Source organism: Somniosus microcephalus, chromosome 27 (genome assembly GCF_052327205.1).
Source record: "Somniosus microcephalus isolate GS21.2 chromosome 27, FLI_Smic_1.0, whole genome shotgun sequence".
Classification (NCBI taxonomy): Eukaryota; Metazoa; Chordata; class Chondrichthyes; order Squaliformes; family Somniosidae; genus Somniosus; species Somniosus microcephalus.
Window position 1 is genome coordinate 23,418,179 of NC_141013.1, and position 22,201 is coordinate 23,440,379.

The following is a 22,201-nucleotide window of genomic DNA, read 5'->3' on the forward strand; positions in this document are numbered from 1 at the left end:
CCCAGCTTGGTTGCCATCCTACAGTTGGGTAGGCAAATTGAGCAGCAAGTCAACCGAGGGTTGCCCATGGAAGGGAGACTGACTGCATTAGCCGACCGTAACAAAAACCACCACAACAACAACAACAAAAAACCGGTGCCTAGTACAGATGGAATACTTAAGAGTTCCTGACTTGTCAACTGAACTCTGGATGCAGTTAGAACCACACAAGCTTTGGAAAATGTTGCTTGTTTGCACTTTCATTCCACCTGGGTTCACGGCAATGTCATCAGTTTCATTAATATTTTTGGAATAGTCACTCACTTGGCAACAATGTGCGAGTTGCCATATTGTACACCACAAAGCAATGCACCCATTGATATGTTTTTTGACAATAATGGCTGATCTCCTGTGGCATTGTTCGTGGGCAAGCTGGCGCACAGTTACGATGTTTACGTACTCGGAGAGAGCCGTGTTCAACCTGGTATGCCTCTCCAAGGTCATTGTTCAACTCCTCCCTTAAGGAAATGTTCTAAAATAAGCAGATCCTGAGCTAATTGTTGAGGGAAGTTTCTATAGATTGGCGGTTGATTGTAAATCCTTGGCTCTCGCCCTTGGGCAGAAGTCAGATATTTGACAGGAAAGAGGCCGGGAATGATGAGAGCTTCCTTTCTTATGCACTTCTGACACTTTGAAGCGTGGCATCTGATGTGCGATTAGCATGTGTTAGCTGCAAGACTTTTATATTTCTAGATAAATCACCGGAACATGTCACCGCATTGGCCAGTACCCAGCCCATGCATCAGTGGTGCTGACACGTTCCTCACAGACACCTTGACAGACCTCTTCATTCTCAGATACGTCATTGAACTGTTGCAGCATTTTCTGATCATTTTTTTGTTGTTGCCTTTTTCAGAAACAAGCCAATGACCTTGTGGGCACGCTGATGAAGTGTACGCCACACTATATCCGCTGCATTAAACCCAACGAAACCAAGAAGCCCAGGGACTGGGAGGAGAGCAGGTAACATTGTAAAAAACATTGATCTAAAGGGAGACCAAATGGCTGAAAGGTCATCCCATCAAGTCTCCCAATCAGAATTCCCTTCAGTCTACTCAGATTTTTCTTTTCTTCTATTTTCCTCACCTTTGCTCTCCTGAAGACTCTGAACTGCGCTCGGGTACGAGACCACAACTGCTGGCTCTCTCATTCCAATGGCCGCACTTGATGTTTGAGTGTCGGCAGATGACTTGACCATGGGGGCTTCACAGCTGATCCTGGTCCTCACCCGACACCTGCACCTACGCACGCTCCAGCACGCGTCACAGGATAGTGATCAGGAGCAGAAACCCTGGCTGAGTTGACCATTGGCATCTCGAGGCCAATTGTAACCAGCCTGCCACCATCTCAGCAGACTTGAGCCCAGATTGAGTTCTTCCTGGTATATTGAGTGTTAGTGGTGCAAATACTACTGCTCACTGCTGTCAGGTCAGCATGAGTGGCAGCTGTGACTGAGCAAAGATGTATGAAATGTCCACTGTCAGCCATAGATGTTGCTGTGATATGGCAGGAGTATAATTCCCAAAGTGGAACTGCTCAGTTTGGATACAGCCTTAAAAAGCCTAGACTTTTCTGCACGGCCTGCCCTCAGTAATTGTGGGTAGCTTTATATCTAAATGACTAGCCAACCCCTGTGCTCCTCCGGAGTCTGGTACCGGGGGGTACATGGGGCTGATCTATTGCACATGTACATGTCCAGCATGTGACCAGGCAGAATTGGATCAACCTAGAAGGCAAGGCGGAAGGTGGTGGGTGGAAGGCTGACCGGATGTGGCTGTAGCTGCTTACATTGACTCAATTCAGAGAATGCAGTACAAATACTACTGCTCACCAGAGATGGTGGGCCTGACCCAGAAATGCCCCACTGTTCTACAAGGCAATGGCCTGGAATTTGCAGTGGGTAATAATTTAGATAGGAGGAGCATGTGCTATGCGCTAAACCTTAACATGGCAATCCTGAAGTTGCGGTCAGTCATTCACTGCTCCCACACTGGCTGTGCTGTGCCTTCCCCTCAAACCCCCCCCCCCCAACCAGGCCGGCATCGGTGTATGAATAGCTGACGCGTCCCTACGGGGAGTAAGCATTCCATTGTAATGTAATTGTACTTGTACTGGTTACATATGGCAAATAAAATTGAATTGTAATCAGGGAAATCGGTGAAACTGATGAAAACTTCAGCTCTTCTGCGGTAATATCGCTGTTAAATACCCCATTAAATGTTAGACCCTTTTGGATTAGGTGTAACTGGGGTTTTAACAGCATATTGACTGCTAAACAAAGGTTATGGCCCTGAAAAACCAATTTTCGTTCTGTGGGGTGTAAAAATTGAAATTTTTAGGAAAAGAAAATTTTAAAGTTTGTTGACATTTATTTCAGGTTTACTTTTTCACCATGCACGAGCCCCAATCTTTTTTTGCTCTCTTAACAACATTTAAAAAAAGTCAGAATAAAAGCAGCTTCTTCACTTCCTGGTTCGCTGTCTGTGAGAATTCTGCACTGTGATTGGCTGCTTAGACAGCTTGTTGAAGTCGCAGCAGATCGCGCTGTGGAATTCCCACTGAACTACACTGATCACAACTGAACGTCGAGAAAGCCGAACTTCTTGCCACAGAGATGGTGAGATCTTTGTGGGCAGCTTTCTGCTGGGCCGGCAGTAAACACCTTTGCTTCGCTGCTGGCCGCAAATTATGGGCCATTGTTTAAAATTCCTTACCCAAGAAAGGATATACTTGCCATAGAGGGAGTGCAGCAAAGGTTCACCAGACTGATTCCTGGGATAGCAGGACTGTCGTATGAGGTGAGATTGGGTCGACTAGGCCTGTATTCACTGGAGTTTAGAAGAATGAGAGGGAATCTCATTGAAACGTAAAAAATTCTGACAGGGCTGGACTGACTGGATGCAGGGAGGATGTTTCCCCTAGCTGGGGGGTCTGGAACGAGGAGTCACAGTCTCAGGATAAGGGGTAGAACATTTAGGACTGAGATGAGGAGAAATTTCTTCACTCAGAGGGTGGTGAACCTGTGGAATTCTCTACCACAGGAGGCTGTGGAGGCCAAGTCACTGAATATATTTAAGAAGGAGATAAATAGATATCTAGACACAAAAGGCATCAAGGGGTATGGGGAGAGAGCAGAAATATGGTCTTGAGATAGAGGATCAGCCATGATATTGAATGGCAGAGCAGGTTCAAAGGGCCGAATGGCCGACTCCTGCTCGTATTTTTCTATGTTTCTAAAAGGGAGATGATTCTAAAAATTTTGATTTATTATTACAATTTATTTTTTCACGTCGTTGAATGCAATGGTGTTGTATAGATACCAGGAAACTTTCTGGTATCCGGCACTGACGGGACCGAGCTGGTGCCGTACCATCAAAACTGCCGTAGAAACCAGCGCTAATGTTAAAACATACGGAGCTTTTGAGCTCCGTGTGAATCAACAAACCCTGTTGCTTAGCAACAGCTTCAAAACAGTCAGCCGCAGCTTAAAAGCGTCTCTGTAGCTAAGCAACAGCTTCAGCTAGACCTTGCAGAGCCTGACTGGAAAAAAAAGCAACGAGAAGTAAAAAAAAACTTATAGGAAACGGCTCCTGAATTTTGCCGGTAGATAGAGCTTTCCGGACATTTAACCTCCGGTTAAACGAAAGTTTCCTGTAGATAGATAGATAGGCTCCTTTTAACGAATGCTACACGCACTCAAATGGATTATAATTGTCACCAGAAATGAGGCAGAAATGCACAGCAAAATCCAGGTCCAATCGCTAGCCACTGAATCTCTTGTCATTTGGGCCTTGAAACGAACATATTTGAAATTTCTCTCTCTCTGCTATTATTTTAAACAGGTTAGCACTCTCTTAATAGCAGAGAGAACAATTTCAAATAAACTTGACGAGCCTTTGCACATAAAGGAAGAACTTGTATTTATATAGCACCTGTCACATCCTCGGGGCATCTCGAAGCATTTCACACCCCTTGAAGTATATCAGGGTCCCACGAAAAGCAGAGATAGATAACCAGATAGCCTTTTTTTTAGTGGTGTTGGTTGAAGGATAAATATTGGCCAGGACAACTCCCCTACTCTTCAAGTAGCATTATTTGATTTCTTGGGTCCATCTGAGTCAGCAGACAGGACCTTAATTAATGTCACATTTGAAAGGCAGCACCTCCAACTGTGCAGCTTTCCCGCATATATATCTTGTGCTCAAGTCAATGGAGTAGGCCTTAAACCCACAACCCTCTGACTCAGAAACAAGATTGCGACCACTGAGTCAAGGCACCACCTAAGTGTTCCATGGTGTAATTTCAAAGCTCTGGCGTTTGTTCAGGAGGGTGAGTAATAAGCATGGATTTATGATCATGAAAGGGGTACATTTAAAACCAGGCAACGAAGATTGTTGGCCACATTTTATGTATGTTATTTTACCAAAACACTCAATCTTCTTTCTAGGCCCTAGTATACAGTTAATGTTTTACGTTTCTTTTCTTAGAGTTAAGCACCAAGTGGAGTACCTGGGTTTAAAAGAAAACATCAGAGTGCGACGAGCAGGCTACGCTTACAGACGAGTTTTTAAGAAATTCTTACAAAGGTGAGGCTTAATGGACGTCTTAGTTTCACTTGCTGTTTCCCACCTGCTAGCTTTGTTTTAGAAAATCTTCTCCCTTTTTTCCCCTCTCTTGAAAACACCAGCTCTTGTTGGGGAATGGTCCTGCGGGCTTGCTCGCCTTGCAGTACCTCTCGCAACTGGCCCCTCTTCATTACCGAGCCTAAACAGTGAGTCCACTATGGAGAAGCATCAGAGCTGAGCCCAATTCTGTCCTCACCTGATATCCACACAAGTGTACTTTCCAATGATCAGGAAAGAAAGAACTTGCTTTTATATAACACCTGTCACATCCTCGGGATGTGCTTGAAAACCAATGGATTACCTTTTGAAGTGCAGTCACTGTTGTTATGTCGACAAACGTGGCAGACATTTTGCACACAGCAAGATCCAAAAACAGCAGATAATAAATAAATAAATAAATAAATAACAGATAATCTGTCTTTGGTGGTGTTGGTTGAGGGAGGAATGTTGACCAGGAGAACATTCAAATAGCCATTTCCTATTCTTCTTCAAATAGCGCTCTTTACATCCACCTGCCAGCAGAATTGGCCTCATTTAACTGTCTGATATGAAAGATAGCACCTCTGACAATGCAGCACTCCATCAATACTGCACTGAAGTCCTAGATTATGTAGTGGGGATTTGAACCCACAACCTTCTGACCCAGAGGTGAAAGTCCAACCAACTAAGCTAAGTTAACAAGAAGCAGGAGGCTCTGTGACTTACTTTTCGCTCCCTCGCCCAAGGGTGCTGAGGCCAACTGTAATAGTGTCCGTCGTGACATCAGCTAACTAAGCCCAGATCATTGAACCTGGGAATCTCTTGGTCTGTGTGACTCAGTTTCAACTGAGCAGCCAGAAGAGCCACCTTGGGTCCATTGTCTAAGGAACGATACTTGCCTACATTAAAGTTGTATACCCCAGCCCACAGACAGGAGCTGTTTCCAATAAATCAAATCATTTTTACCAGGGTTTATTTATACTGGTGAATGCAGTGCAATATAAAGAGGTTTTAACACCATCCTTGCCAGCTTGTCCACACAGCTCACCTTGTGTCTGCTGTATTTTGTACACATTCAGCCATCCTGACGAAAGTCTGAGATGGACCCAAAGTATACACTATATACTTGTTATTTATACACTATATATTTGTTATTTATTAGTGGCTGTTCTTCAGGTATTCCACATTAGGGTTATTTTGCCTTGAATAAACCTGTTTAAAAAGTAAGTGAAAATCTGAGTTTAGATCTGATTGTCTTGTGCTGCAAACAGTGGGGTAAATTCCCGGAGCCTGTGCTGCTGGTGAGTCGCCTCGATTTCAATCAGTGCAAAATGGCCGTGTGCTTGCGGTTTTCTGATGTGTGCTAATGGCGGGCAAGGCACTTTGCCATTAGCCCAGACTCGGATAAATTACATTGTACTGTACTGTAATGTCATTTATGTGGAAATTTGAACTTTGCATTAGTAATTAGCTGCAGGACTAGGAAAGAAAGAGAGAGCCTCAAAGCCGCTTTTGCGTTTCAATGGCCTCCTGACAGGGTGGTAGAGAACGGTACTAAAGTCTAAAGTACTAAGGTGGTTGGATCCCTTTCTTAACGTCCCTCTTTCCTCCAAGCCACCGGCTTTGTGTTGTGTAAAAACAGCGTTTTTAATACGTTTTAATTTATTGCACTTGGGACAATGACACAGCACGCTGGTAGGATTTGGATACTAATCATGAAAGTCCACTCCCACTGATATCACTCTGCCGTGTGTGGGTGTGTTGAAGAGAGAGATCATATATTGTGAAATTTGTGCTCTATTATGTTTAGTACAAAACAAACTCACTATCATTTTTCCCAATAAGGTTTAGAAAGATGACTGTTTTATCGACTTCAAAGGAGATTAAGTTGCTTTTGGTTTTATGAATTGGATTAATTATGCTAAAGTGCTAAGCATAAATACTAGGTCCTGTATTTTGCAAGTGTAATAGGGTAACTGTCTGTAAATTGGTGCCAGCCATTGGATCCAGAGCAGGAACTGTTACTAATTTCAGCATTGTGTAATGTCACAATGAAATTCTGGTTTTGCTCTGGTTGCTTGTTAAAACTGACTAACAGGGATCCACAAAAAATGTCTGTCGACCATCCTGAAGCTATAGATTTATTGCATTGTGCTTTTGTTTATAGTATCTTTTTAAAATGTGACTGTTTTGCTTCTTTAAATAAGTTAAGCAAAAACTGTTTGTTCTTTAGTTCCTGCTGGTTTATGAAGGCTGTTCAGCATAAAGGGTTCCACAGGCTTGTGGTTCTTGTATTTCTTGTGATATGACTCAACATAGCATTCTGTTATCAAAAGAGCAAGGGAAGACTGGCCTGTTGCCATTCACTTTGCCTGTAGTTTTTTTTGATGAACAGCTAATGATGGTGAGAAAATAAGCTCAATACTTTGTTTAATTCTAAGAATACTCTTTTAACTCAAGGGGGGGAAGTTTTCCCAGACCTGGGGGGCCGGGACTGCCGGGAAAATGGCGCAAACTGGGAGCGGGTACCGAACCCGCTCCCAACACGCCTCCGTGCCACCTACCTGGGAGGCGGGTCCCCGAGTCGCGCAGACATAGTTTTGAGGCTTTTCCCCATTTTGCGCCTGCAAGTGTGGGCTTCCCGACAGCTGCGAACCTCGCCAGGGTCAGCGAGGCGAGCAGTGGGTCTGTGGGGTGAGAAGGGTCAGAATGTCAGCTGTAGAGGTGAGTGATGGGTGCAAGTGTGGACAGGTAAGTATGAGCGGTGAGTGTAAAGTGGTGCAAAAAGTTTCCTTATCTTTGCTTCTTTCTGCAGGCTTCACCCCTTGGGGATCCGGAGGAGCCTCATCTCAATGGCAGAGATGACAGAATGGCTGCTGCATTCTCCGATTCAGCAGCCATCTGCTTTCTGCTGAGGGGAGAGGTTTTGGTGAGCCTTTCTGTGCAAGGGTTCACCTTAGAACAGAGATTGTCCGTGTTTGACAGCTTCTCAAAGCTGTCAAACGCTGACAATTCATCTGTCAAAAATTTTTCGACAGATGAAGCGTCATACGCTGACATCATCTGTCACCAGCTTTCCCTTGATTGACCTTGTTCCTTCCGGCCAATCAATGGAAAATAGTGTGGGTTGGTCAGACGTCGCTGGGGGCGGGACTGAAACCTGAAAACCAGCAGTCCCGCCCCCAACGTGCCTTCATTGACAAAATCCAGCCCTAAGAAACTGTTTTGAACTGCAGAAGGTCAGAACATTATATATTGTAAATTCTTGTTCCCCAGTTTAAGTCTCATTCATTGTAGTTTTGAGCCATTTGATTTTTCAAATAAATTTGATTAGTAGTTTTAGCCTGTCGAATATTAGGTCTGTGTATAGTGGATTCGTTCTTTAGCCTGCTGAATCTTTGACTTGGGTTTCCTATGTGTCCAAGTTGAGTGTAGGAGTGTTGTAACACCAGAATTGGGATCAGTGTTCATTCCTGCGCTCATGGATTCTGAAGGGGGCAGAATACAAAAAGATGCAGATTTCAGAAAATGTTGTTGAACAAGACAATGATGTCAAAGAACTTGAATCCGCAACAGATACAAAATATACAGTGACCACACAATCGAGCATAGTAGTTCCTAGTAAATCAACCAGATCACATTATGAATGGAATATTTGATTTTTCATTGGATATGCTGTTTAATTGACAGTTTTGCTTAATTCAATTTTTGAGACTAACTATGTATGGTTTTTCAGTCTTTTTGCTTTACTTACATGAAGGGTGGTAATGATGAATCCTAAATGTACAGCTCTATCTGGGTATGAGTAGGACCAGCCTTGCATATGGCTAGAAATTCCTCAATGTGGTACATTTATCACATGGCCAAAGTGATGATGGCCTTGACCGTGGGATAAATGTAAAGCATGGAGCAATATCTAGCCAATTACATTCTGAGAAGCCATGGGAAGTTGAGTAACCAGGGTGATGGATGAAGTGTCGAGCTTCTGGGGGGGGGAGAGAAAAGCCAGTTCTTGGTATGAGAGCAGAGTGTGGCGAGGAACCAGACTTTGGAATGAGGGGAATGTATGGGGAAGGTGGCTTTTGGCATGACAGGGGGGGATGAAGAGAACCTTGGCCTTGGCTTAAAAGGTTGGAGGGGGAAGAACCCTGGTCTAACTGAGGAGGAATGTAGGACAACTGGACATTGCTTTGAGAGAAGGGGGGAAAGAAAGGAAAAGGTAATAAATGTGTTTGTGGAGCTGTGGGTACAGAGGTCTGTGTGAGTAATTCAGACTATTGGAATCTTGATTGGGATATTATTAGAGTGAGGTATTCCTTGGCTCCAGGGCTCATGTATGAGTTATTTAAACTGCACAAAATCACTGCTATCATTTTATTTAGAACATGGTTATTTAGTGCTAAAAATGACCTATGAATGACTTGAAAACCACAGTGAAAATTGGCCAACTAAAGTTATTGTTAATGATGCCATGTGTGTGGGCCCCAGATTTTTCCTAGAGGGTTAATGGACTGTTTTGCTATTTATTCCCAGTATATATGAGCTAAGTATAATGAAGTTTTCTGTATGTAAAAATTTCCAACATTGACCATGAAAGTAAAGTTCAGCAAGACTGCTGAATTTTCATACTAATTATCCATATATCGTACATGGTATAAAACATCTGTTACTGTTTATTTTGTCTTGAATAAAAACTGTTTTATTCCAGTGTCGAGCAACATGAAATTAAGGTGGGAGATTGTATAAAACCCCTGATTGGCATGAATTTAGAAAAACATTCTCCGAGGAACCTCTTCACTAACCCACCTTTTTGAACTCTAGAGGAATCAAGGGATAGGGGGATAGGACACGAAAGTGGAGTTGAGGTCAAAGATCAGCCATGATCTTATTGAATGGCGGAGCAGGCTCGAGGGGCCGTATGGCCTACCCCTGCTCCTATTTCTTATGTTCTTATGTTCTTTTTCATTACAGGTTTGCCATTCTGACTAAAGAAACGTGGCCTTCCTGGAGAGGAGATGAGAAACAAGGAGTTGTTCATCTCCTCAGATCTGTCAACATTGACCCGGATCAGCACCAGCTGGGGAAAACCAAAGTCTTCATCAAAGCTCCCGAGTCTGTACGTGAGTTTGTTGTACTCTACCTGATCTGTATCCACTGTCTATGGTTAGTGATATGGTTGCTGTGCAGAAGGAATTGATTTGAAAGGCCAGCTCCACCCATGTTACGATTCTGATTTAGCTGCACGTCACTACACCTTTCAAACTGGTTTCTGCTTTGTTCCAGCTAAAACAAGTATGCTGTTGTCTGAATTGTACCGTCTCACTTGGGCTTGTGTCTCTATGGTGGTGTTCCGTCACTGGGCTTGCCTTTCTCCTTCAGTGTGGCAGCCGGCAAATTGGATTATTCTTTCCTTATTTTCTATTTGTTTGTCTTTTTAAACGGAATAAGTTGTTGTGACAGAACTCTTGCCCAGAATGAGAATGGGATTTTGTGGGAACCATTGGAAAAAGAAGCACCAAATTGGTGCAGGTATATTCGCAGAAACTCCTACAAAGCTGCCTTCAGTTTCCTCCATTGGGGAAAGACAGAACTCCGCTCGGATGGTGGCTGACCTTTTTAGTTTGTCCGGAATGTGGGTGGACTTTGTCCTCCGGAATAACTGAGGTGGGCAAACTGGAGCTCTGCAGCTGCAACTTTGGCTTGGAGTTAAGTTTTTTTTTCTTGGCTCCAGATTTAAAAAGGATTGTCGAATTTGCCAAAAGGCAGTAAAAGCTACAGCCAAGCTCCTGCAGTTCCCCAATGGTCTACTGCTGATCTCGCTGGCACCGCGCTTTCTCAGGATCCAGAAAAAGAGTGTCATGGGAGCCATCCTATAGTGTAAGTGATCCTATGAGCCCGACACTCTGAACATTCAATGTCCCGAAAGGTCAATTTGTACGGTTGGCTGTTGAGGTGACCTCCGTTAGTTGCTCGTCAGCAGGGCCTGAGTATACCCACTGTGTGGATTATTTTTTAACAAGTAGTTCAATGATTTTTGGAGGGATTTCTTGCATTTTTGTGCTACCTCATAAACATGTGTGCTTTAAAACCTTCTAATAGTAATACACCCTATCAAGAACTCTACTGGAGTTAATTTCCTCCTGAGGGGACTAAATAAATACTCCTTGATCCCCAAAGGTAAACTCGCAAAACTCCAGAACATTTATCCATCCCCACATCTCTATTATTCAGCCCTGTCCTACTGTATGCCAGATAAAATATTTGTGCCGCCTTCTTGCCTCCTGGCCCCAGCAGTACAGGAGCCATTGTACCCCGAGAAGTATTTGACCATCCCACACTGACCACCACTAATCCCATTCGCAAGCAGATATCAATGACTTGTTCACACGCTGGCGACAGAGCCTGGATTGCTCCTGTGTTTGCTTCAGATTTGAAGGGTCGATCATACTCTCACCTCCTGTAAAGCCGATCTTTGTTCAGTAGGATTTACTTGTGTGACCGCATCATCGCACATGCTCACAAAACGGGTTCATGTTGGGGGAGTTATTCCCCCATCACTAGGAGTGTCCAACAATTGAATTCAACTTTGCCCTTTGGGACCTGATCCTCCGAGGACTGAGTTCACACTGCCGTCTGCGGTTCAAGTCTCAAACCACCTGGTGCTGGGAGTTCAACCGTTGGGTCTTCAGATCAGTTCGATCTGACCTCGGCCCTCTTTTCACACCATTGTTAGTGTCTAGATCTCTGTGATGTGAAAGATAGCGTGCGACTACTCTGCTCCCATTTTAAAAAGGAGCTAGTTGTGTCCGTCTCGACCGCTTTCGCTGGGTTTGGATGCCCCAGTTCTACTAGCAAGCGAACTTTCTCCGGATCTAGTATTGCTCAAGACTTGTCAACTTTCAGCCTGCTGGCCTGTGGTTCCAGAATAGCTGAGTCTTATTGACGATTGTCTCGATGTTGCATATTTCATTCAGCAATTAGTCACAACGGACGTTTTGTGATTTTTTTTTTTTTTTTCAAAAGTGCTAAAAATCGGACAGGATGTTTAGTCTTTGTGAAACAACAAGTGAAACTGGTCACAAGTTGACACAGGAAATTACAGGATGCTGAGAAATGCCAGCAGGGTCTGTTCATACATCAGTACTGAAAGCTCAAGGCAAACTTTGTGGCTAAGTCAGCCTGGGCAGTGGACCAGAACTGTCTGGGCTGGCTGCTGGAAAATGGTTTTCTTGGGGCGTCATCCATTACTGAAATGCACTTTTGTCGACTCTCTGGAGTTTCTAGCCTATATCATGCAGTTTTTTTTATAACATTTTAAGTCTTGTTTAAGGCTTTCAATACACCTATATGCATCAAAAGAGAAAATCCGAACATTCTCTCTTAGTTTCTTGATTTTGAGTTTTCAAGGCAGCACCCACTCCTCCGATGGCTCTGTGGGTTACAGCCCTGCCCGGTGTGGTACTGAGCCAGACACACTTGGAAGATCCCAGGATTGATTGCGAGTCTGTGCTGATCTGAGCCAGGGTGACCGAAGGTGGCAACAAGCCTCGGCTCCCCAGGTCCAGAGAGGGGAAATACCAACCTGAAGCACCCCCTGGGTGAGGAAGAGATTGGGGTCGGATGTGATGCAGCGCTCTCCCATGGTCGAATAACCCGCTGGCACTTGCTGTCTAGGTTTACACCTAGAAAATGATCGCTTGGACAAGGTAGCAGAGGGTAATCAGTATCTGTGGATCTGTACAATAGCAAAATACCGCGGATGCTGGAAAGCTGAAATAACAACAGAAAATGCTGGAAACACTCAGCAGGCCAGGCAGCATCCGTGGAGGGAGAAACAGTCAACGTTTCAGGTCTGGGACCCTAGCCCAAGTCAGTGACGTCAAAGAGCGAAGGGAAGAAAATTGGGAGAAATATCTGAATCAAGATGCCCACCTACTTAATGCCACCTTTCTTAATGAAGTCAGACTACTTCAACACCCATTGATAGCAGTAGACAGATTTAAAAGTTGCATATCTTGATGCCAGTCCCTTCTACCAACAGACACCCAGACACACATTGTATGACTTCTTGTAGCGCACACTCCCTTCCAAACTTTCCCAAGGGAGCTCGTTGTGAATGCTTGAAACACTGGAGCATCGTCTCGGAAGAAAGAAATGGTATCACTCCGTCCTGGGCTCGGTACCTGTCGGACGTCCAAGCCCAGGTCGTATTCGAAGCCCGAGAGACATGGTGACGGCAGGTCAGACCGAGAATGTGCTGGAGAGACTGTGTCTGAGGCATTGCACAATCTCCTCCAATCGTCACAAAAGTCTACTTTCCTCTCCCATTGTTGGCACAGCCTCACCTATTGCAAGCCATGGGTGGGTAATGTGAAGAATTAAATTTGCGTGTATCTAGTAAGCTTTTTACTCTTTATTTTCCACAGCTGTTTTTGCTCGAGGAGATGAGGGAAAGAAAATATGATGCGTATGCTCGGGCGATTCAGAAGGCGTGGAGGAAGTATGCCGCAAGGAAGAAATACGTAAAAATGAGAGAGGAAGGTAGAGCAACTCAATCTTGTATACCTGGACCAGTCTCGGTAACTGTTCTGTTCTGCCCTAATAGCTCAGTGGGTTTAAGCAGTGAGTAGCTTGAGCCATGCAGACCAGAATGGTCCCAGGCTCCATTCCTGCTGTGTTACATCGTATTTACAGCACAGAAACAGGCCATTCAGTCCAACAAGTCCATGTCCATGCTCCACACAAGCCTCCTCCCACCCTTCTTCATCTAACCCCATCAACCTATCCTTCTATTCCTTTCTCCCTTTATGTGCTTATCTAGCTTCTCCTTAAATACATCTATGCTAGTTGCCTCAACTCCTTGTGGTAGCGAGTTCCACATTCTAACCATTCTCTGGGTAAAAAAGTTTCTCCTGAGTTCCCTGTTGGATTTATTAGTGACCATCTTCTATTTCTGGTCTCGCCCACAAGTAGAAACATCTCTACGTCTACCCTATCAAAGCCTTTCATAATCTTAAAGACCTCTATCAGGTTGTTGGGTGATCTCAACCAGGGTAGCAGTAGGATTGCTACACCTCGCCTCAATGGTAGGGGGGTGGAAATTGGCCAGGGTTCCCGTTACCGATAGCGATACAGCAATCCCAGCTAAAAATGTAGATGCATGAACATCAGGTGTGGACTAAATCGGGCCTGTCTGTTGAATAGCCTGTTGGCACTCCCCGTCGAGGTTGTTTGGGATACTAACATCTTCGTGAGAAGAAAAAAAAGTCGATACAGAAAACTGGCCAGAAAATAAATAAATCTCTGTACCTGCTTCAGTTATTGTCGTGTCATTACTCAAGAGCAAAGAGTTTTAAAAAAGTGATTGGTACGTTTCAGAACACTTTTTAAAAGGACGAATCCGATGTTCTAACCTGAAATTGTTTTCTGTTCAGCATCTGACCTGCTGCTCAATAAAAAGGAGAGACGGAGAAACAGCATCAACAGGAACTTTGTCGGCGATTACATTGGAATGGAAGATCTACCTGAGCTGCGGCAGTTCATAGGAAAAAGAGAGAAGGTTGAATTTGCAGACACCGTTACTAAGTACGACCGAAGGTTTAAGGTATGTCTGATTTCAACCAGCCCTGTGCAGCCTACATCAGTTTACTAAATCAGCAGTTGATTTATAAATTGACTTATAAATTATAAGTCGGGTTTGGTCGTTTATCAATACTGGCATACGCTCCGGGAGGCCATGATTCTCGATTATCCCCCCCCCCCCCCCCCCCAATCTTTATTTTCCACCACTGAAGAGTTGATCTTCATTTATGCTGAATAATCGAGGTTCAACTCAAATATTTAGAGTAGAGGCCTCCAGTGAGCTGCTCGTGAATAAGAATCAACAGGTGGGGAAGTTTAAAATCGGTCTATTACCACAATGAAGATTCACTCCAAAAAAAAACAGCACCGTACTGCTACTGAATGAGTGAGTGACCTTTGCTGAAGCACCTCCTGCTGTCCAGTCCAGGCACTGCAGTATATAGAGGCAGTGTTGCAGTGTGTGAACCAGAGGGGCATTGGTGTGACGCTGTAGCTTCGGAAATGTTTTGGCACAAGAAGCAGACCAGTAATTTATTAAACGTTCGTAATAACTGAAATCTTACTCCAAAGAATGTACATGAAAGCTTTGACCACACAATATTAGATATTGAAATCTCATTCACCCCCCCCACCCCCCCCCCCCCCCCGGGCTGCCTGTTTTCTCTCCTCCACTGGCTCCTTGCTTGGGTACAGTTCCACCGGCACCAGGCATCATCTGGTACCTTGCTCAAGTTCGTTATTATTCACGTGCAAGGTATAAAAGTGAGTGTCTTCAGGCCGTTCCGCCAAGCGAGCATCATAGTTGAACTTTAATCCCGTCCTTGCCTGCCATCCGCAAGTGCACTTCCAGCAGGGGGTCGCTGGGCATCGATCAGGGGCACGAACCCTGGGTAACATTCCCCTTCTTAGCCCAGGAGTACTGCGGCCAATCGTAGCACAGACTGGGCATTGAACCAGTGATCACCATGGGTCATTGGATAGAATCAGTCCTGCAGCAGCAGAACTGTATGTCTCCAATTTAAAAAAGAAAAAATACCTAATTTGTAGATTGCTTTTTTTGTCATCTATGGTCATTCAAGAATCAGTAGGAAACTGACCAGTCTTTAACGGTGATTGATTTGCTGTGCTATCATTGCAAAATAAACCCTTCAAGATTCAGTCATCATTAAGTAAGAATTGGATTCCCCCCGCCACCCTCCAGTGAATGGAATTGACTTTATCCCCAGCCTCTGCTGCATTTGCTGAAAGTAGCTGGGATGGCTGTAGGGGCACGACAGTTGGCCTCAGCACCTGTGGGTTAATGGTTGGGGGAGGAAACCAGTCAGGGCCCCCCCCTTCCTGATCGCCACCTCGTGACTGCTGCTGGAAAGAGCACGGGGATGAATTCCTTCTGCTTTGTACCTGGGGAAAACTCTTCTATCCCAAGTACTAAGCAAGGGAAAGGGTTGGATGCCGGAGATGCTGAGTCTCCGCCACCTTTGCATTTCACCTGCACTGCCAGGAGTTTTCCCTGGGGAGGGGAGTGGAGCCAATCTTCCCTTTTTTTTTGGTGTGCGTGGCCCATTCAAAATACCGCGCGTGCGACTTTTTTCCTATTTAAAAGCCGGCTGCACGGGAGCTGCAGAGTGCTGCGTGACTGCGCGGCTCAGAGCGAACATTGGGCGAAGACCCCCCCCCACCCCCCCCCCCCCTTCTAGAAAGGGCGAATGGAATTGGAATGAAGAGGGAGTGACAGCAACACACCGTCTGCTTCAACGTCCCGGGTCCCCACCTGAACTACATTCGGGCGAGGTGAAGAGTATAGCCCCCGTGTGTATAGATGTCGGATGAGGGGAAATATTTGGCTTGGTTGCAGTGCCCCTCCTGGCCGAATAGCCTGCCAGCATTCACTATCCAGACACTACGGGCTGGATTTTCTCTGTCCCAAGGAGGCGGGTATGGAGGTGGGACTGCCGGGAAAGTTGTAGAATTTGGAGGCGGCTGGCAAACCTGCCCCCAACCCACCTCCGTGCCCTCTTGCCAGGAGGTGGGAAGCCGTCCTGCCCTGGGTCCTGTCTCCTTGGAGGCGGGAAGGGATTAAAGCCTATTAACTGCCTGGGTGTAGGAGGTCTGCGGGGGCCGGAGGGGTCTGAAAGTGTGATGTAGAGGTGAGTGATGGGTGCAAGTGTGGAGTGGTAAGTATGTGAGGTGAGTGTAAAGTGCTAGAAAATGTTAACTTACCTTTGTTTCTACCTGCAGCCTTCAGCCGCTGTGGAGCCGGAGTCCCTGACATCTCCATTGTAGAGATCACAGACTGGCTGTTGCATCCTCCGATACAACAGCCAGCTGATTTCTGCAAAGTAGAAAGGTTTGATGAGTCCTGAACACAAGGACTCATCAAACTACACAGAGCTGTCAAATGATGACATTTCTTCTTTCAAAAGTTCTTGACAGATGACACGTCAGACGTTGACGTGCTCTGTCACTGACTTCCCCCTAATTGGCCTGCTGAGCCCGCCAGGCGAGCTTAACAAGGTCAATCAGGGGAAAATCCCATTGGTTGGCCAGAAGCTGATGGAGGCGGGACTGAAACCTGACAAGTGGGAGTCCCGCCTCCAAAAGCTTCCCATTCAGAAAATCCAGCCCAAAGAGTGACCTTCTGGATGAGATATGAAGGACCATTAGCACCTGTGCAACTGTAGCCCAGGAAGGGTCAAGGAGAGCAGTAAAGAAAACTCCAGAATCCAACAAACCAGTTTGAGGTGGTTAGAACATAATGGGGGCATTTATGTTCAAAGAAATTTTTGCTTCCACTCCTAACCTGATAACATTTCTCAAACTCAGCAAGACTCACACAACAAGTACTTCCTTCTAGTCTGTTGTTTCATTTACCTGGTGCTCCATGACACAATCCTAAAATGAGGCGTTCTGTTTTCAGAATGTGAAGCGTGACCTTGTCCTCACCCCTAAGTTTGTGTACCTCATTGGACGAGAAAAAGTAAAGGATGGTTCTATGAAAGGCCAGGTGAAAGAAGTGCTGAAGAGAAGGATTGAGTTGGAGCGGATCCTAACCGTTTCACTGAGGTAAGCCAGTGTCACTGAGCAAGCAGCAGCAATCACTGGATATACATTGTCGTTTTTCAGATTTCACCATTATACCAACTTTCACACAGTGTTGCCTCTCCGTTCTGTATCGACTCTGCAGTCCAGACTATTGACTTCTCTGTTACCATCACGGACACAAGACTTCAACTTGTGTTAAATTCTGTGGTTGGAGCTTGGCTCAGTTGGTAGCACTCTTGCCTCTTGAAGGTTGTGCATTCATGTCCCACTTGAGGACATCATCTAGCCTGGCACTCCACTGCAGCTCTGAGGTGAGTGCTGCATTGTCAGCGGAGCCGTCCACTGGATGAAAGACTAAACGTGGATCCCATTGGCTTGTTTAGGTCCAATGGCACTGTTCGAAGAGAAGTTCTTCTGTCATTGGCAACTTCCTTCCCTTCAACCAACGTTACTGAGAACGGGACCAAACTGGTGATATTTAGCATCGGGTGTTTCATTTCGCCAATAACAACACAGCTTCTTTTCATTGTGCAGCACAATGCAAGATGACTTCTTCATCCTACACGAGCAGGAGTATGACAGTCTGCTGGAGTCTGTCTTTAAAACTGAATTCATCAGCCTCTTATCTAAGCGCTATGAGGAGAGAATGCAGAAGAAGCTACCTCTGAGGTTCAGCAACACGTGAGTACCTCTGCAGTCTGATGTATTGCTCTACACGCGCACGACTCTAAACTCATTGAATTACATAACTGGCCGGTGCAGTCAACAGAAACTGTTCTTCATTCTAAAAGTCTGATTTCTTTGTGCATTTCTCTATTTTGTTAATCATTGTGGTCGTTTGAGTGTCAGCCATGGCTCAGTGGGTAGCACACACTCCTCTGAGTCAGGAGGTTGTGGGTTCAAGTCCCACTCCAGAGACTTGAGCACAAAAATCTAGGCTGACACTCCAGTGCAGTACTGAGGGAGTACTGCACTGTCCGAGGTGCCATCTTTAAGATGAGACGTTAAACCAAGGCCCCGTCTGTTCTCTCGGGTGGACGTAAAAGATCCCAGGGCATTATTTCGAAGAAGAACAGGGGAGTTCTCCCCGGTGTTCTAGCCAACGTTTATCCCTCAATCAACACCTAAAAGCAGATGATGTTGTTGTTGTTTGTGGGAGCTTGCTGTGCACAGATTGTCTGCCACGTTTCCTACATTACAACAGTGACCACGCTTCAAAAAGCACTTAATTGGCTGTGGGACATCCGGTGGTCGGGAAAGGTGCTGTGGAAATGCAAGCTTGTTCTTTTAAATTTAACATTTTTATTTACTGTTACTTAGACTTGAAATGAAGGTAAGGAAGGATAACTGGGGTCCGTGGAGCGCTGGAAGCTCTCGACAAGTTCAGTTCATCCAAGGCAGTGGCCAGGTTGCAGTGCTCAAACCCAGCAGCAAAACCTTGCAAGTCATCATTGGCCCAGGGTTACCGAAGAACTCACGTAAGTGACTCCTCCACTTCGCAGCTCTGTGTAAGGACCCAGTCATTGTATTCATGAGTACCTACAGGGCACAAGAACTTTACACATCAATGCTAATATTATCAATCTCATTTTGGTGGGGCACAGTAGAAGTATAATTTTCATACTCCCTGAATATAATAATTGTGAAGTACCCCAAGAACAATATATTAAGAATTATTGTTGTTAAGATCCCCCTACCCCCAGCCCCCCCCCCCCCCCCCCCAAATGGGTTAGTTTGTGTCACAGAATAGAATCCTTTATTTCAATCCCTGATCTGTGGTGTGTTCGCCAGGTATAACTGTGAATGAAAGGGATGGAAAGACATCCTGCTCACGTCTCGTTAAAGAATTGTTAGTTTTCTAAAACCATCCAAGTTTACTACCTGATGGTATTCAGTCTCCACACCGAGTGTACTGCCACACTGCCGCAGTTTAATGCAGTAACCAAAGCATTGTCTGCAGCTGGACTGAGAGGGGACCAGTTACTTTTTGCTCATCAGAATAGGCCAAAAATTGTATTATGAATAAAACAATAAAGGATCGATGCACAGTGTAAAGATAGCTCTATGTTGTATTAATGCAAAGAAGTTACTCGATGTCTGATTAATACCAAAGTACATGAAAACAATAAAGCACTGCCTCACTGTGCCAGTAGAGGTGCTAAAGTGTGTGTGTGTGAATCTATCTATCTGTACGTTTGTGTGTGTGTGAATCTATCTGTATGTTGGTGTGTATGTGTGTGAATCTGTGTGTGTGTGTGTGTGTGTGTGTGTGTGTGTGTGTGTGTGTGTGTGTGTGTGTGTGTGTGTGAGAATCTATCTATGTTGGGTGTGTGTGTGACTCTATCTGTATGTTGGGGTGTGTGTGTGAATCTATGTTGGTGTGTATGTGTGAATCTATCTATGTTGGGGTGTGTGTGTGAATCTATCTGTATGTTGGTGTGTGTGTGTATCTATCTGTGCTTGTATGTGTGTGAACGTTTGTGTCAACTAATTTTGTGCAGGCCAGGGACCAGTCACAGGGCTCAGTACCACTGGGGAATACACCTACCAGTTGCACTATTGGAGGAAGTGGGTTGCTTATTTTTATGCTACATGTGATTATGTATTTTCTGCTAAATATACATGGGATTAAAATCAATTTTAGCAACCCCACCCTGTTCCAACAAATTTTTACGTCCGCATTTATGACCTGATTAACCTTCATTTGGACCCTTTCTCCATATGTTGGCTCTCTGGCGATGCTTGTTAATATTTGCTAAATAAATTTCTATTACTTTGTACCTTTTTTTTTACTCTAGGGCCTACAAGGAGGGACTTGACACAAGTGAGACACCAAATTGCCAGGCCACAAACTACAGCTTACCCAACTCGAGCCGCCCCTCCTCCTCCAGCAGGTAAACCTCGAGGCTTAAGATTACTTTTCCCACTTGTGAACGTCCGATTGAGGAAAGCTAAGAAAACAAATGGAGGGAGAAAGGGCGGGTCGTCAACCCTCCAGGATTGGCCTGGAGTCTCCAGGAATTGAAGCTTAATCTCCAGGACACTGCCAGCAAAATCCCAGGAGAAAAATCATGGGGGCGTTTTTAAAAAAAAAAGGAAAGATTGTGTTTATTTTTTTTTGGTGAACACTTTTGCGTATTAGTTATAAAAATATTGGTGACGGGAGGAAAAAAGGCGGCTTAAGCAAGTCACGAATCATCCAATCAGCTAACAGAGTTTGTTCGTTTACCAATTGGCGTAAGAAGGCGGGTCCTGGTGAGGATTGATGTGTGAGGCGGCCAGTCGTGGAGGCGGGGCGGTTGGAGGTGGGAAGGTCATGTGATGAAACCTCCCAGGGTTACGTCCAACCAGAGTTGGCGACCCCAAGAAAGGAGCCCATTCGCCTGTTCCTTCCAATGGGCCGGTGCACAGACTCTCTGATCTGGTCATTATCCAGCAAACCCTGCTGGAAGTGAGCAGGTTTTCACACGAGGGCAGGATTGGGCCTCCCTGTAGGGGAATAGCCGGGCGACATTTGCTGTCTGGGTTCACGCATAAAGACTGGCCCCTTGGATGTTGTAGTCAAGTGCAGTTGGAGGCAATGGATCTGTTCACTAAAATAATTTAATGCCTTCAGGAGGGAAATGGGAGAAATTAGTGGGGGGAAAAGAGAAACCAATTCCAGGTGATTTATAAAGTGTGGCTGTGTTTATTTTTATTAATCTGAGCTTTTTTTTTACAATTATTAAAAGTTTAGTACCATTTTAAAAATGAAGTCTCAAGGTTTCTACACAATAAATGAATGGAGGTACTCTCACAGAGTAACATGTTACCCAAAGAGTAGAGTCCAATACTTATCAATAGTGCAAAAGTCCTAGAAAATGTTGAAAATGTCACTGGGTTCAAACCAGAACTGTCGACGGTGGGACGTGAGATTTGATTTTGTTCGCGCAGTTTCCTCCCTTCGCTCGTCGCCTGACGAAAGGTTCGACCCGAAACATTGACTCTCTTTCTCGCTCTACAGATGCTGCCTGACCTGCTGAGTGTTTCCAGCACTTTCTGTTATTTCAGATTTCCAGCATCCGCAGTATTTTGCTATCGTATTAGTTAATCTGCTCCTTTTTTCACTCTGTATTAAAAAATGTTAAAACCAAAGGAAACACGGTGGATGCTGGAAATCTGAAATAAAAATAGAAAATGCTGGAAATACTCCGTAGGTCTCTCTCTCTCTCTCTCTCTCTCTCTCTTTGGAGAGAGAAACAGTGTTAACGTTTCAGGTCGATGAACTTTCATCAGAACTGGAAGATGTTAGAGATGATTGACTTATAAGCAAGTGCAGAGCCAGGGAAAATGGGGCAGTGATGGGGTGAAGAGCAGGAGTGCTTAAATGACAAAAGTGATACTAAAAATGTTTTGTGGAATATATGACCAGTGTGGTTGCAGCAGTTCTGACAAGTTTTTCTCACATGAGGACAAAATATTATTCCAATGATTATTACAATGGTATGTTGGCCTTCGTAGCGAGAGGATTCGAGTACAGGAGCAAGGATGTCTTGCTGCAGTTGTACAGGGCCTCGGTGAGACCACACCTTGAGTGTTAAACAGTTAACAGGAGGAGGAGGCTCCAAAAATATCCCCATCCTCAATGATGGTGGAGCCCAGCACGTGAGTGCAAAAGACAAGGCTGAAGCATTTGCAACTATCTTCAGCCAGAAGTGCCGAGTGGATGATCTATCTCGGCCTCCTCCTGAGGTCCCCAGCATCACAGATGCCAGTCTTCAGCCCATTCAATTCACTCCACGTGATGTCAAGAAACGGCTGAAGACACTGGATACTGCAAAGGCTACGGGCCCTGACAACATTCCGGCAATAGTACTGAAGACTTGTGCTCCAGAACTAGCTGCGCCCCTAGCCAAGCTGTTCCAGTACAGCTACAACACTGGCATCTACCCGGC

General features: G+C 45.0%; 1 protein-coding gene across 2 annotated transcripts in view; it reads left to right on the plus strand.

The window, feature by feature from the left end:
* Positions 1 to 22,201, plus strand: part of myo1ea (myosin IEa) — a 148,607-nt gene that overhangs the window by 113,780 nt on the left and 12,626 nt on the right. For both annotated transcript variants that reach the window (XM_085968693.1, XM_085968694.1), the window contains exons 17-25: positions 896 to 1,002; positions 4,527 to 4,625; positions 9,615 to 9,759; positions 13,070 to 13,184; positions 14,078 to 14,247; positions 17,143 to 17,288; positions 17,802 to 17,948; positions 18,588 to 18,745; positions 20,066 to 20,161. In XM_085968693.1, the coding sequence (XP_085824819.1) occupies positions 896 to 1,002; positions 4,527 to 4,625; positions 9,615 to 9,759; positions 13,070 to 13,184; positions 14,078 to 14,247; positions 17,143 to 17,288; positions 17,802 to 17,948; positions 18,588 to 18,745; positions 20,066 to 20,161 (1,183 nt within the window). The remainder of the gene's footprint in view (positions 1 to 895; positions 1,003 to 4,526; positions 4,626 to 9,614; positions 9,760 to 13,069; positions 13,185 to 14,077; positions 14,248 to 17,142; positions 17,289 to 17,801; positions 17,949 to 18,587; positions 18,746 to 20,065; positions 20,162 to 22,201) is intronic.